General features: G+C 37.6%; 1 protein-coding gene across 1 annotated transcript; it reads left to right on the forward strand.

The window, feature by feature from the left end:
• The first annotated feature begins 13,084 nt into the window (after nucleotides 1–13,084).
• On the forward strand, nucleotides 13,085–14,590 carry LOC131155867 (abscisate beta-glucosyltransferase-like). The gene has a single exon (XM_058109317.1). The coding sequence runs from the start codon at nucleotides 13,085–13,087 to the stop codon at nucleotides 14,588–14,590; it is 1,506 nt and encodes a 501-aa protein (XP_057965300.1).
• The last annotated feature ends 1,126 nt before the right edge of the window (nucleotides 14,591–15,716 follow it).

Here is a 15,716-nt window from a genome sequence, read left to right on the forward strand (position 1 = left end):
CTGTGATACATAGATATCTCAACTCATTTATTTTCAAATCAATCATATCATTTCGCATATATATACATGTATCATGAAAATCATCGGCCCGTACATCGATATTACGCATTTTATTATAACTTGGCTCGTACGCCGGCAAATCATAACACAACCCGTACGTTGGCAAATCACATCATAGCACGGCCCGTATGCTAGAAAATTACATCATAACACGGCCCGTACGTCGGCAAATCACATCATAGCATGACCCGTATGCCGGCAAAATATATATATATATATATATATATATAAAATCTAGGCCCATACGCCGATTTTCCATTCTAAAAATCCATATCATAATCACATTTCTAGAAAACAGTATTTTCATAACATTTATACTCATGCCACACTAACCAGTTTTTCACATATTCAACGTATCATCATTTTAACAGTGTTTTACCAAATTTAAATCATATATATATAAACGTGCTTACTTTCCAGAAATCAAATGCTATACATATATACATACATTTCCTAAAAAAGAACTAGTTTAGTTTATCCCCTTTTTGATTGCTGAAAATCCCCTTAGAAAATCTGCCCCGCACACGCAGGGTTCTCAACTCAACACCCTGGAAATAACATTGCCCAGAATTAAAGTTTAGTATTTCTAAGCGCATAACACTTTTTACAACTGTCACAAAGCCAAATATTGAGTAGAAAGCCTTACCCTGGATTTGGGATGGTTTCCACCTTACTTTCACCAACGATCCGCTCCGGTAGATTTGGAGAGAACTTCCCCAGGAGCGTCTGGTGACTTCCGATTGTCGATCCGACGAAGATCTGACCGGAAATCGATGAAAGAAAGAGAGAGAACCGAAGGGGAGGGAGGGAGAGAGAGAGAGAGAGAGAGAGAGAGAGAGAGAGAGAGAGAGAGAGAGAGAGAGAGAGAGAGAGGAGATAGCTTCTTTAGGAAGTTAAAAATTCAGATTTTCATATTTATAGAACAGGGGATTCGTTAATGAGCCACGTCATTCGTTGACAAATCCTTCATTAATTTCGTCGACGAAATTTAGTCGGATCAAAACCTCTCTCGGTATTTCTTCGTTGATAAATTTTCTTAAGCCTTCATCTACGAATACAGGGGATTCATCGACGAAGCCCTGATGATCCCCTTTTTGGTTTTTCCTTCCAAAATACAATGTCGTTGATGAACGCGAAGCGTTTGTCGACGAAGTCGACTTCCTCCTTCTGTTTATGTCTCTATTTCCCCTCCTCTTTATTATTTCAATCTCATTATTATTCGGGTCGTTACAAGCTAGCTATACATCCTGGGTAAATTTCAGTATTATTAGTTATATCCGAAAATTCATGAACATTATGATTTATTAGAATTATGAAATTATAAGTTTACTTAACTATGTTATGATCAATGTTTTCTAGTATGTGAAATGTACTGTATATCTACTATAGCATTAAATCTTTATGTTGCCACACAACTGTATTTAGTTTATTTTCCCTTACTGAGAGATTTCTCACCCCAACCTAAATAATTTTCAGGAAACCCAGAAAGACCGGCGGATCGAGACCGCCATTGAGTTAGTTATGCCACCTCGCAGGGAGGGTAAGTTTTGAACAAGGATCAGGAGATTTTTGTTGTGGGATCCTAGATATATTTTTGGATAGTTTTGGGGATTGTATATAAATACAATATTATTGTGGATTATAGTTAACTCTGGTATTATGCACTATATGGTTTGGTGAATGTAATTTATTTTATTGTTGCTTAGGTTTTCGTTATGTATGACAGGTGTGTCCCCGTTACCCACGGGTTCGGGTTGACTAGAATGCAATAGTATCAATACCAGAGTATAGGATAAGGGAATTTAAGGTTTGGTTTTGTAGTTTAGATTCAGGACTTCCATGATGGTTTGTGTGATTTTCCTAGGGTGATGATTTTAGGAAAGCCATGATAAACTATCGCCGGTTTAGGTATATAGGTTGTAGGATTGAACCTTGAATCCAAATCAAGGGTGAAGAATTAGTTTAAGATGTAATATATTAATTAGATGACATGTTATGATGATAGGGTCCTAAGTTAAGTTTATAGTTTTTCAGGATGGACCCTGGAGGTAGTAGCGCCTATGCTAGTGGGAATGAGGGTGTTGGGCCCTCAAGCACTACAAGTGGTGATTAAGATGCAGTATTGCGTAGCATGACATAGCAAGTAATGGCTAAAATTGCCAGGAGCTTTAGAGAATAGGGTGGTCTGTTGGCAGGCCACGAAAGCTCAATTGAGAAGTTTATTAAAATGAATCCTCAGGCTTTCCGAGGAAGAACTAATCTTGCAGTCACTGAAAACTGGGTGCAGGAGATTGAGAAAATGTTTGCAGTATTATAGTGTACTGAGGAGCAGAGGGTGCTGTTTGCTACATATAAACTTACTGAGGAGGCCGAGAGATGGTGGACGACGGTAAAACTCCTAGAGCAATAGAGGATAGTGCCTATGGAGATGACATGAGAGTGATTTAAGGAGATATTTTTTGATAGGTACTTTCCAGCCTCATCTAGGGAAGCTAAGATAGAGAAGTTCCTGAACCTAAAGTTGGGACAGCAGATGTTGCAGCAGTACGCGACGAGATTTATTAAATTATCTCACTTTGCCCCATACATTATTCCGGATGAGAAGAAAAAGGTACGACAGTTTGAAATAGGTTTGAGGAGATAAATATATAAGTAGGTGTCTATACTGAAGTTGCAGGATTTTACTAAGTTGGTAGATAGAGCTATTATAGCAAAAATTGGAGAGTGGTTGGAGGCTGAGGAGTTGAGATAGAGGAAGAGATCCATGCCGTTTGGTTCCCAGTAAGGGTCTAGTTGTGGTTCATGGAAGAGAGGTGACTACTACAGAGACCAGAGGCAGAAGATAGGGAATCATGGTTTTCAGGGTATGCAGCCACTTCCAGCTTGCTCGACTTGTGGGAAGAGGCACCTAGAGGAGTGTCATGTCGGGTGAGGTATTTGCTACCGGTGTGGTGAGTCAAGGCATGTGATGAGAGATTTTCAGGCTCATATTGGTGCTGCTCCCACTCTTAGACGTACTCAGGGAGGCTATCAGGTGTCACGTGGAGGCCAGCAGAGGAATATGGTTCCAGTCAGAGTTTTTGCTTTGACGCCGGGAGATGGTGAGACAGCCGGCAATGTGGTGATAGGTATGGTTAATATATTTTTCTTTAAAATTATTGTATTATTTGACTCAGGGGCCATACACTTGTTTGTGTCTCTGGTAAATGTGGCGATAGATATGGTTAATATGTTTGTGTCTCTGACCCCTACTTCGGTTGCCTGAACTTGCAGGAAACTTAAAATTTAGATTTTTATTAAAAAGACTCACGAGCTATTTTATTGATCCAACGGCTGAGATCAATCCTAAGGGTAACATACTATATATTCTGAATATCTAAACCCTTGAAAAGAAGAAAGAGAAGAACACACCTTGTTGCAAGAACGTTGAAAATCTACTCCTAGTGCTATACGATTGCCTACACTTCAATCTCTATTCTTCAAGCTTAGGCAAATAAACTCTGATTCTCAAAAGGAATTTGTTTACTCTATTGTACTTCAATCTAGTATTGAGGTTTGATCTTTCAAGTTATTAGTCTTATGAACTTTTCATCTTATCTCATTGCTTGTTCTTGACTAGCATTGAAAAGTTTTGATCTTGAGTGTGCCTATTCTTATAAAAATTAATTTTTAAAGAGATCATTACTTGAGAAAGTTTATTTAACTTGGTTGATTGAATTTTGATTCAAGAGCATATAAACATACATATATTTTTCAAAGAGCTTATTATTGAAAAACCTAGTTTGTTTAAAAGGGTGATCTTGAAAGTATCTACACATATACATAGCTATTTTAAACAAGATCATTATTTAATTTATGGTGTGTGATTGTTTGAAAGGTTTGATTTAAGTGTGTGTTTTCTAAAAGGATTTATCTTTTGGATATATTAAAGCTTGATTAAATATCCTTGGTATTTATAACTATATTTTTAATTGAGGGATATTTTCTGAAAATTAATATACTTAGTTTGTGATTGAGTATATGAAATAAAACTTTGTGATTTTGATTGAGTTTATATTCAAGACAAAGTTTTTGCTAACTAGTTCACTTCAAATATATTTGTGCATTTTTGCAAAGTGAACCAAGAACCCTAGTCTACTCCAAAACAGTTTGAATATATCTTTACTTGAGAGTTTTGGTTAATTAGGGATTTGTGTGTTGAAACATATCATACATAAAACGATTGTATCGTTTTTCATACATTCGTGAGCTTCAAGTTATATCATATGTTAATGTATTAGGATTTTGAATTGTACTCACTAGCTTTTGTTAGAAGTACTGTTTTGAGTGATAATTTTTAAATTCTATTGTATACACGGTTTGGTATGTGAACCGATGTGAGAGGAGAGAGTTGTATCTCTTGTAAGCAGTGAAGTAGGAGGAAGCTGTGCCTCTTGTAAGTAGCGGATTGTAAGGAAAGCTCCGTACCACTTTAAGGAGTAGGGTTTTTGTGAATCCTTGAGTGGTTGCTCAAGGCGAGGACGTAGGTCAAGTTGGCTGAACCTCGTAAAACTGTGTTTGCCTTCTCTTTTCCCTTTACTATTTATTTTCAGCATTGCATTTAAATTTGGGCATATTACATGTATAGGTTAAATAGCCGTACACATACATAATTGAGTAACAAGAATTTATTAGTAGATTTATAAGAAGGGTTTAAGAAGTGAATAAGTGCCCAAATAATTTTTAAATACCCAATTCACCCCCCTTCTTGGGATTACATTTGATTCAACATACGACCTAGTGTATCTCCATGGGGAGCTCCAATATTATTTGTGAAGAAGAAAGATGGGTCCATAAGAATGTGTATAGATTATAGGGAAATTAATAAAGTGATAATCAAGAACAAGTATCCTTTACCCCGTATAGATGATCTAATTGACCAGTTCCATGGTACACGGGTGTATTCTAAGATTAATCTCAGATCAGGCTACCATTAAGTAAAGGTAAGCGAAGAAGATGTATCAAAGACGACCTTCAGGACCAGGTATGGGCATTACAAGTTTCTTGTTATGTTGTTTGATCGTTGGTGAAAGCTAGTTGGAAATCATCCCTAAGTTGAGGTAAAGCTTTTTAAGCCAAATTTGGTCTAGTGATAGTTATAGGAAATGATATTCAGGTGGAAATACTGAAATTTAATACTGGGATTTTTCATTTTCAGGGTATTGGCCAAGAAATCCTTTGGGTGTTAGACTAGAATATTTTGGGGGCTTTCTCAGTAGCTAGGTAAGGGGATAAATTAAACTAGTTCGTTTTCAGAAAATGTATGTATATATAACATTTGATTTCAGGAAAGTATATATGTTCATATATATGATTTATATTTGGGGAAAATACTGTTAAAATGATGGTATGTTGAATATGTGAAAAATATGTTGGTGTGGCATGAGCACAAAATGATATGAAATACTGTTTTCTAGGAATGTGAATGATATGAATTTTTATAATGTAAAACTGGCGTATGGGTTGAGATTTATATATATATATATTTACCGGCGTATGGGTCGAGCTATGTGTATGATATGCCGGCGTACGGGATGAGTTATGTGTATGATTTGGCAGCGTACGGGCTGTGCCATGGATATGATTTGCCGACATACGGGCTGAACTATGTATATGATTTTCCAGCGTACGAGTTGTGCTATGATATGATTTACCGGTGTACAGGCCGGGCTATGATAAAATGTGTGATACCGGTGTAAGGGCCGATGATTTTCATGATATATGTAAATATGCAAAATGATATAATTAATATGATAATTAATGATATGAGATATCCATGTATTACAGTTTTAGTATATGTATTATGATATCGGAACTTGGTTGGCTTGGTCTAGGCTAGCACTTGCACGGTACCATTGCTATGTGTCCATGATCTTCGTGATCATGATATTTGTGTTAGCACCGCTGTACGGAGTGGTGTGAGATTGGATGGTCGATGTGATTTTTTAGAAGTGTGCGATCGCCTCTGGTGTACGAACCAGGTCTGGAAGACCCATCAGACTTATAGACTGTATGATTGACTTGACAGTGGTCGGCCAACCATTGTCAGGTCCCGCCTTCGGGCCACACAACCTAGTCATGTGGGGGTAATACATGACAACAGCTAACTAACCTGCCAGGAATGTTTTTATGTTATTATTATTATATGAGATGAGATTTTTTTATGAAAATGCAGTATGTTGTGCCATGATTTGATATATGTATGATTCTAGATTTGACAAAATAGTTATTGAATATATTATGTATGGTATATGTAGAACCCGAAATACTCATGTTGCCACACACTAGCATTAATTTATTTCCCTTACTGAGAGATGTCTCACCCCTAAATTTTATAAACTTTTCAGGAACCCCTGATAGGAGAGCGGGTAAAGCCCCGTTGATCTAGTACGGTAGATCTGCCCTTCCAAAAGGGTGAGTATTTTGATAGGGTCAGATGTATTTGGTGGAAATGGACTTAGACATATTCTTTTTGGGTTGAGTGTTGTGTATATATGGATACAGTGATTGTAGTAACTCTGGTATATTGTGATGTGTGACATAATGAGATGGATATGTTCGTGTATTTCTTGTTGCGTAGGCTTCTGCTATATGTTTCGATGTATCCCTGGTACCCACAGGTCCAGGTGGATTATGATATGCGGAGATTTATGCTGTTGATTTTATTGTTGAAAAAAAATGTGAAAATTAAGCAGGTCGTCACAATTTGGTATCAGAGCCTAGGTTGCTAGGTTCTATAGACTTTAGAATGCAGCGGAAACAATACCAGAGTTTAGGAAATGATTTGAGGTTTTGTTCTACAGTCTAGAGGCAGGACTTCCGTGGTAGTTTCTGTGTTTTTCCTGGGGTGACGATTTCAGGAAAACCATAGTAAGCTATTGCTGGGTTGTGTCCCTAGAATATAGGACTGGGGATTAGGAATGAGTTAGGAATGTCGAGATAAGTGGTGAGGATAGGATTACTGATTTGCAATTGTTATTTATCAGGGTGGATTCAGGAGGAAATAGTGCCCATGCAAGTGGTAGTGATGGAGTAGAGCCTTCGGGTTCAGCTGGGACTGACTCTGACGCTGTACTATGTACCGTTGCTATGTGTCCATGGTCTTCGACGATATTGCACTTTGGAAGGAATCATCGAGGGGAAATCATTAGGGCTTCCTCGACGAATCCCCTGTATTCGTCGACGAGGGCTTTAGAAAATTCATCGACGAAGACTGAATTTCGTCGATGAAAAATTACCGAAAGAGGTTTTGAGCCAACTCAATTTTGTCGACGAGGACTAAATTTCGTCGACGAAATTAATGAAGGATTCATCGACGAATGACGTGGCTCATCGACGAATCCCCTTTTCTATAAATATCAAAATTCGGATTTTTAACTTACTAATGAAGCTAACTCTCTTCTCTCTCTTCCCTTCGGTTCTCTCTCCCTCTCTTCGATTTTAGGCTAAATTTATGCTGGATTGACAGTTTGAAATCACCACGATACTCCTAGGGAAGTTCTCTCCAAATCTGTCAGAGCGGATCGTTGGTGAAAGTAAGTTAGAAATCATCCCTGAGTTGAGGTAAGGCTTTTTAAGCCAAATTTGGTCTTGTGATAGTTATAGGAAATGATATACACGTGGAAATATTAAAGTTTAATACTAGGAGTTTTTATTTTCAGGGTATTGGTCAGGAAATCCTACGGGTGTAAGACTAGAATATTTTGGGAGCTTTCTCAGTGGCCAGGTAAGGGGATAAATTAAGCTAGTATTTTATGAAATATGTATATATATAATTATAGAATTTGGCTTCAGGGAAATGAATATATTTATATATGATTTATATTTAGGAAAATACGGTTAAATGATGATATATTGAATATGTGAAAAACCCGTTAGTGTGGCATTAGTATAAAATGTTGTGAAATATTGTTTTCTGGAATGAGATTATGATGTGATTTTCCAGCGTACGGGCTGTGCTATGATATGTTTGCTAGCGTATGGGCCATGCTATGATGTGATTTGCCAGCATACAGGCTGTGCTATGATGTGGTTTTCTGGCGTATAGGTCGGGCTATGATATGTTTGCCGGCGTACAAGCCATGCTATGATGTGATTTGCTAGTGTACTTGTTGTGTTACGATTTGTCAGCGTACAAACCGAGTTATGATAAAATGTGTAATGTCGGTGTACGGGCTGATGATTTTCATGATATACGTATATATGCAAAATGATATGATTGATGTGAAAATTAATGATATGAAATATCCATGTATCACAGTTTCAATATATTGTCTATGATATCAGAACCTGGTTGGCTTGGTCTAGGATAACACTTGCACGGTACCGTTGCTATGTGTCCTTGGTCTTCCTGATCATGATATTTGTGTTAATGCTGCTGTACGGAGTGGTGTGAGATTGGATGGTCGATGTGGTTTATAAGAAGTGTGCGAGTGTCCCTGGTGTACGGACCAGGTCTGGCAGACCCATTGGACTTACAGACTGTACGATTGACTTGGTAGTGGTCGGCCAACCATTGTCAAGTCTCACCTTCGGGCCACACAACCCAATCATGTGGGGATAATACATGACAACAACTAGCTAACCTACCAGGAATATTTTTATGTTATTATTATTATATGAGATGAGATTTGTTTATAAAAATGCAGTATAATCTTCCATGATTTGATATATATATATATATATATATATATATGTTTTCCCAGATTTGACGAAACAGTTACTGAATATATTATGTATGGTATATGTAGAACACGAAATACTCATGTTGCCATACACTGGTATTAGTTTATTTCCCTTACTGAGAGGTGTCTCACCCCAAAAGTTTATAAACTTTTCAGGAGCCCCAGATAAGAGAGCAGAAAAAGCCCCATTGATCTAGAGCAGTTGATTGCTCTTTTTGAAGGGTAAGCTTTAGTAGGGATAGTTGGATTTTTTGGGAAAAATGTCCCTAGATTTTGTTAAGATGTGTATATACTGAAATACAATGTTATAGTGACTTTGGTATTTGTAGTAATATGATGGATGTTTTGTATTTACAATATTGTGAATATATGTTTCCTACTGCTTAGGCTTCCGTTATGTATTCTGATATATCCCTGATACCCACGGGTTCAGGTGGACTATGATCTGCTGATATGGGATTTGTGATATTGATAAAAAAAAATATGGAAACTAAGCAGGTCGTCACATATATACATTTCAACATATCAGCATTATTTTTCTCAAATATACATTTCCTTTGTAATCTATAGATATAATACATGCTTTCTAGAAAATAACTTTTCTCATAAATAATAATAATTTACATGAAAATGACTGCTTTAGTTTATTCCCTTACCAGACTACTGAGAAAGCTCCTAAAATATCCTAACCTAACACCCATAGAATTTCCTGATCAAGACCGTGAAAATGAAAATTTACAGTACTAAACTTCAGTATTTCTATGGGTACATCATTTCCTATAACTACCGTAAGGTCAAATTTGGTCTAGAAAACCTTACCTCAACTTAGAGATGATTTCCAACTTACTTTCACCAACGATCTACTACAGTAGATTTGGAGAGAACTTCCCCAGGAGCGTCGTGGTGACTTCGGATTGTCGATCTGGCGTAAATTTGGCCCAAAAGCGAAGAGAGAGAGAGAGAACCGAATGGAGGAGAGAGAAAATGAGTTTGCTTACTTGTGAAGTAACAAAAATTCGGATTTTGATATTTATAAAACAGGGAATTCATTGACAAGCCACGTCATTCCTCGACGAATCCTTTAATAATCTCGTCGACGAAATTCAGTCCTTGCCGACGAAATTCAGTCGGCTCAAAATCTCACTCGATATTTCCTCGTCGACGAAATTCAGTCTTCGTCGACGAATTCTCTCTTGGTCGACGAGTCCTCTGATAATTCCCTTTTTCCTCTTTATTATTTAAATTCCATTTTAATCGGGTTGTCACACTTGGCTTGGCCGAGGATTTGAAAATTTGAAAAAAGACATACATTGAATATATACATAACTAACAGGGAGCATCAGTTTCATAATTATTTAAATTAAATGCTCTCATCATCTCATAACGTTCATGTCCAAATGTCTGGATGAATAACAATACTACACTCAACCCAATACTATCCACTGTTCTCTGCTATTTATATTCAGAATTTAAGATATGGTTACATGTATTACTGTCGTGAATATGTTACATGATTGCATGCTAGTCTAGAATGCATTCTGCATGACGGATGCAGTTGATGTTCTGCATGACGGATGCAGTTGATGTGTATTGTATGCTGGTAGTGGATATAGGTTCTCGTGTGCCTTCAACTTCTTATAAATGATCTATTTGAACCTATTAGGTGCAGGTTTTATGGGAAAACATCTAATTTACAGACGACATGCTGCCGAAATTGTATTAAAATTTTTCCCTAAAAAAAAAAGATAGGCTTAGTTTAATATTAAAATATTTTTGAAAGGATGAGTAAAAACATTTGCCATGTCCGAGAAAAAAAAAATTGCCATTATCTAGTGGCTTTTCAGCTGTTGAGTGAACACTATAAATCCCTTGGATAATCTTTAGTTTGCTGAATGTTTATTCCTAGGAATAGAGATAGTTGTAATAGAAGAACTTGATAATTTGTATTAAACATGTATTATAATGCACAAGTGAAAATTTATAATTTCTTATCAATCATAGTAAAAAGTATACAAGGAAAGACTATAATTTCATCATATATATAACTTCCATATTCCATGTTGAGTGGAAGAATGATGAAAAAATATGAAATGACTATTATCTCTATTCCTAGATATCTTCTTATATTCTGTCCTATTCGTACGAATAGCTAGTCAGTGAACCAATAAAACCTCAATGTATCTGGTGAACTTTTACGAGGCATCCCACTCATCATCTAATGTCAATTGTTCTCAAGTGGTGAGGTGCCCTATTTTTGTTAGTTGTTTGTGGTTAGCTTATGAAAGTAGTTTGGGTTTGTTTAGTTGTCAAAAATAAATTTTTATTTTTCATTTCTAGATTTAAAATGACCAAAATATAGCCTTATTTTGAATTAATATAGATGTCTTCAAAACAGGAAAATGTGTTGACATTTTTTATTTCATTATATTTTGAAAATAGAAAATAAAAATTATTTTCCAATACTAAACTGGCTGTTACATTTTCTGATACTCAACGATGAGGGGGGTATCTTTTGCATGAAAAATTTGTCAAGCATCAATTTATACTATTGAATATTACTGTATTTGTTTTAATTTTTCTTTTATGTTGGGCATCTCGGCTAAATGCATTGGTTAAAAGGTTTTGCAAATATATTTTGGAGGGGAAAGAGGTGAAATTCTACATGAAGAAGATCTAGAGGAAAAAGGGAAAGAAGGAAAAGGGAGCAAGTGCTGCCTAAAGATCTAGAGGAAAAAGGGAAAGAAGGAAAAGGGAGCAGGTGCTGCCTAAAGTTTTGTTGCCTAGAGATCGTTTTTATTTCTCTCAATCTCATATCTCATTTCAGGCATTGGACTGCCTCATTAGAATATATCAGACAATATTGTCTCTTATAGTTTTAATTCTTATTTGAACAAATGGAATTTTTGTATTTTAATTTGAATTTGTACTAGTATTTATATTTGAATTTTGAATAATTTTAAATAATTTCTGTTATCTGAACATATGTTATTTCTTCATTTCAATTGAATTTGTATGAAATTTTGAATAGTTTTAGTTTATGTATTCGAAAATGTAATTATAGATTTTTATATAAGAATTCATGATTAAAAAAAATTAGTATTAAAAGGTATTTTTTTTATTTTTCTAATTATTAGTGAAGGATTCAAATTCACTAATACCCTACTATTAGTGACGAATTTGAAACCTTCACAAATAACTTACTTTTAGTAACGAATTTCGGATTCGTCAATAATACAATGCTAGTAGTGACAAATTTTTAATTTGGTACTAATACCATACTAGTAGTGACGAATTTCTAAATCATCACTAATACTCTACTAGTAGTGACAAATTTCTAATTTGTCACTAATACCCCTACTATTAGTGATGAATTTGAGTTGAGCCGTTCTATACTGTATAGTGATGGTGTTAGGGTTTTAGTGATGAATTATACCTATCACTAGTATTCCATTATTAGTGACGAAAGTTATATTCGTCACTAAAAGTTAGTAGTAACGACACATATAGTAACTATTTGAAAACCGCGTCACTAATACCCTCATTTTTTATAGTGCTTATTTATAGTGATACAGGTTAACCTAAGAATGTAGTGTCATTTATTGGCGAGTTATGATGTGAGCGTGAATCGCTCTGGTTTTTATCTCGTTGGCGTGAATCGCTCTATTTATTACAAGGCGGACGTCAATTGCTCTGGTCGGACGGTTGATTTGGACAGTAACTGCTCTCATAATGCTGCGCTTTGATCTCTTATAAATAGGTGATATATTTGGGGCATATTAGTTATCAATATCTGCACACAAAAACCGAAAAGAAGAAGAAGCTTGGAAGACCTTTTTGTCTAATTCATTATGCACATACATTATATATAATTTTTTTTTTCCTTTTTTCAAAATAATAATATATATTTTCTTTTCTCTTTTTTTTTTTAAATAAAATATAAAAAAGGAGCCTCCACGAGCAGCCCGAGGGGAAAAGGAGCCTCCACGAGCAGCGCGCGGGGATTGTTCTGTTTCGGCGTGCATGGCAAGAGGGGTGAGAACAAATAAAAAATATATATTCCACTTATTTATATTTGATTTTCGGCATTACCCTTTTCATCCAAAAGGGCTCTTCAAATCTATTCCGTCACTTGCATCACCTTACCAATTAATTCACTAGCCCCCACCATATCTACTCCATCTTCAATTCTCTGCTTCCATCATCTTCTTGTCCTATAAATTAAATCCCAAGCAATCAGTCAATCTCAATCTCACTCATTTTCCATTGACTCGGTATCTCTCTCTCTCTCTCTCTCTCCAATCATGGCTCCCAAAGATGACCGTAAAGTAGAGATGGTCTTCTTCCCACAGCTGGTAGGGGGACACTTCGTCCCGATGATTGACACTGCCAGAATCTTCGCCTCTCGCGGCGCCAAAGCCATCATTGTCACCACCCCCCACAACGCCGACCTCTACCGCAATGCCATCGACCGCGACAGGGCCGCCGGCCACGACATCAGCTTCCGCACCCTCGATCTCCCTGCCGCCGAGTTCGGCCTCCCCGACGGCTGCGAGAACCAGCTCGCCATCTCCTCCCTCGACATGTCCACCAAGCTCTTCCTCGCCGTCATGAAGCTCGAACAGCCCCTCGAGAACCTCCTCCACGACCTCCGCCCCGACTGCCTCGTCAGTGACTTCTTCCACCCGTGGAGCCTCGGCGTCGCCAACCGCGTAGGAATCCCTCGAATCTGCTTCGAGGTTTCCAGCTGCTTCTCCCTCTGTGGGGAGGACAGCCTGCGGCGTTACACGCCGCACGCCGCAGTGGACTCCGATACGGAGCCTTTCCTCTTGCCGGGCCTCCCGGACAAGATCGAACACACAAAGCTGACCTTGCCCTACTGGGCAAAGGATCCCCGTTCCGGGTTTTCTTTGTTCTTAGATACTGTGGTTGAGGCCGAGGAGAAGAGTTACGGGTTTTTGTTCAACAGCTTTTACGGGTTAGAGCAAGCTTACATAGATCACTTCTCGAAAGATATGAGAAGGAAGAAGGCTTGGTTTGTCGGGCCGGTTTCACTGATCAACAAAGATGTAAAGGACATGACTAGCAGGGGAAACAAAGTCTCCATTGATGAGAAAAGCGTGTTGACCTGGCTGGACTCTCAAAAACCCTGTTCTGTTTTATACGTCACGTTCGGGAGCTTTCCTAGGCTAGCTCCCGAGCAACTCTTCGAGATTGCTCACGGTCTCGAGGCTGCCGGTTACCCATTTGTTTGGGTAATCGGCAAAATGGTGAAGAATCCCGAAGAAGAAGGGAAAGAAGATGTTAAGTGGTTTCCGGAAGGGTTCGAGGAGAGGATGAAGAGTTCGAACAAGGGGTTTATAATAAAGGGGTGGGCGCCGCAGCTGCTGATATTGCAGCACCCGGCGGTCGGAGGAGGGGTTTGCCACGGCGGGTGGAACTCAACCTTGGAGATGATCACGAACGGGCTGCCGGTGATCACTTGGCCGCTGACGTCGGAGCAGTTCTTGAACGAGAAGTTTGTGACGGAGGTGCTGAGGACGGGGATATCGGTGGGGAACGAGGAGTGGGTGTCGTGGCACAAGCCTAGGGCGACGGTGTCGAGGGAGAAGGTGGAGAGGGCGGTGAGGAGGTTGATGGGAGGGGAGGAAGGAGATGAAGTGGAGGAGATGAGGATGAGGGCGAGAGAGTATGGGAAGAAGGGGAAGAGAGCGGTTGAAGAGGGTGGGGAGTCTTATGCTGATGTTGAAGCTTTGATCGAGGAGATTAGGTCTCTAAGGGACAAAAATTGCTGCAATGCTATCAATTAATTAACGATATGCCAATTGCCAGTACTGCCAAGGACTCTCCAGCCGCAGTTGATGGTCCATCTACCATGTATTAGTTCTTGATTTTAGTGAGATTTTTTTTTTGGTTCAATTTTGTTTGTTTACTTTTTCTTTTTAATTTGTTTTGAATTCAATAAAGTTGTATTTGTTGCCTTCTCCCCAAAATAATAATAATGGTGTTTTGTACTTCATTGGAAGAGATTGCAAAAAAGGCAGCATTACAATAATAGAAATAGCTCCTACATCATAATCCACTTATATAATTTGTGTTGATCGAGTTCTTTTATATTGATATGTAAGGTTATGGGAAAATTTTAATTGGGCTAAATGAATATATTTGAGAGATACAATATTACTCAAAATGTATTAATATATATATCGATTAAAAATAGAATACTAATTTACTTTTCAAGGTATGCATTCAAACAAATATAGGAGCCAAACTCACACACAAAAGGATCCACATGCAAGCTTTGCATATTTGTCTACTTGTGACATTAATTAATATTATATATGCCATATGTGATGCTCCCATTGGGTTGTTTGCTACATAAAGTCTCGAGGTCAAGCATGAAGTTTATGAGCTAGCAAGGATGCTTTGAAGAGCCCCGAGACCGTAGGGAGCTTTGGGAGTAGAAAGCCCAAAGGGTATATATAATTATACCTTAAATTAAGGAGTTGAAGGCTATAATATTGAAGCAGTTAGGTAATATATCCACCAGGTACTTGTTAAATAATTACTACTAAAGCATTTGATCAACTGGTGGCATGCATTATTGAACAGCAGAAGATATTGAAATCCAACAAAATCAAACAAAATTTTTTTTGACCGAATTGTAAAGCAAGTACAAATTTTGTGATATATTTGCAACCATGATCAAATATCTAATTACGCACAACTCCATGGACATAAATGGATTTGGGTTGGTGATATCATCTTGCATTCATCTTTTTATGGGCAAATTTAATAGTTTTATAAACAAATTAAGAATAGCAGCTAGTTGGGATGAATTTTGTGATTCGAGATGAATTTAGAAGCGAATTTGGATTGTAGATGGGCAGATCATTCTTTACGGCGTGAATTTAGGTTACTCCTCCCGTTGCAGAT

The sequence above is a fragment of the Malania oleifera genome, chromosome 5 (genome assembly GCF_029873635.1).
Source record: "Malania oleifera isolate guangnan ecotype guangnan chromosome 5, ASM2987363v1, whole genome shotgun sequence".
In the NCBI taxonomy this organism is placed as follows: Eukaryota; Viridiplantae; Streptophyta; class Magnoliopsida; order Santalales; family Ximeniaceae; genus Malania; species Malania oleifera.

Coding starts and splice junctions, on each gene's coding strand:
- LOC131155867 (XM_058109317.1), top strand. CDS start 13,085: ATGGCTCCCAAAGATGACCGTAAAGTAGAGATGGTCTTCTTCCCACAG.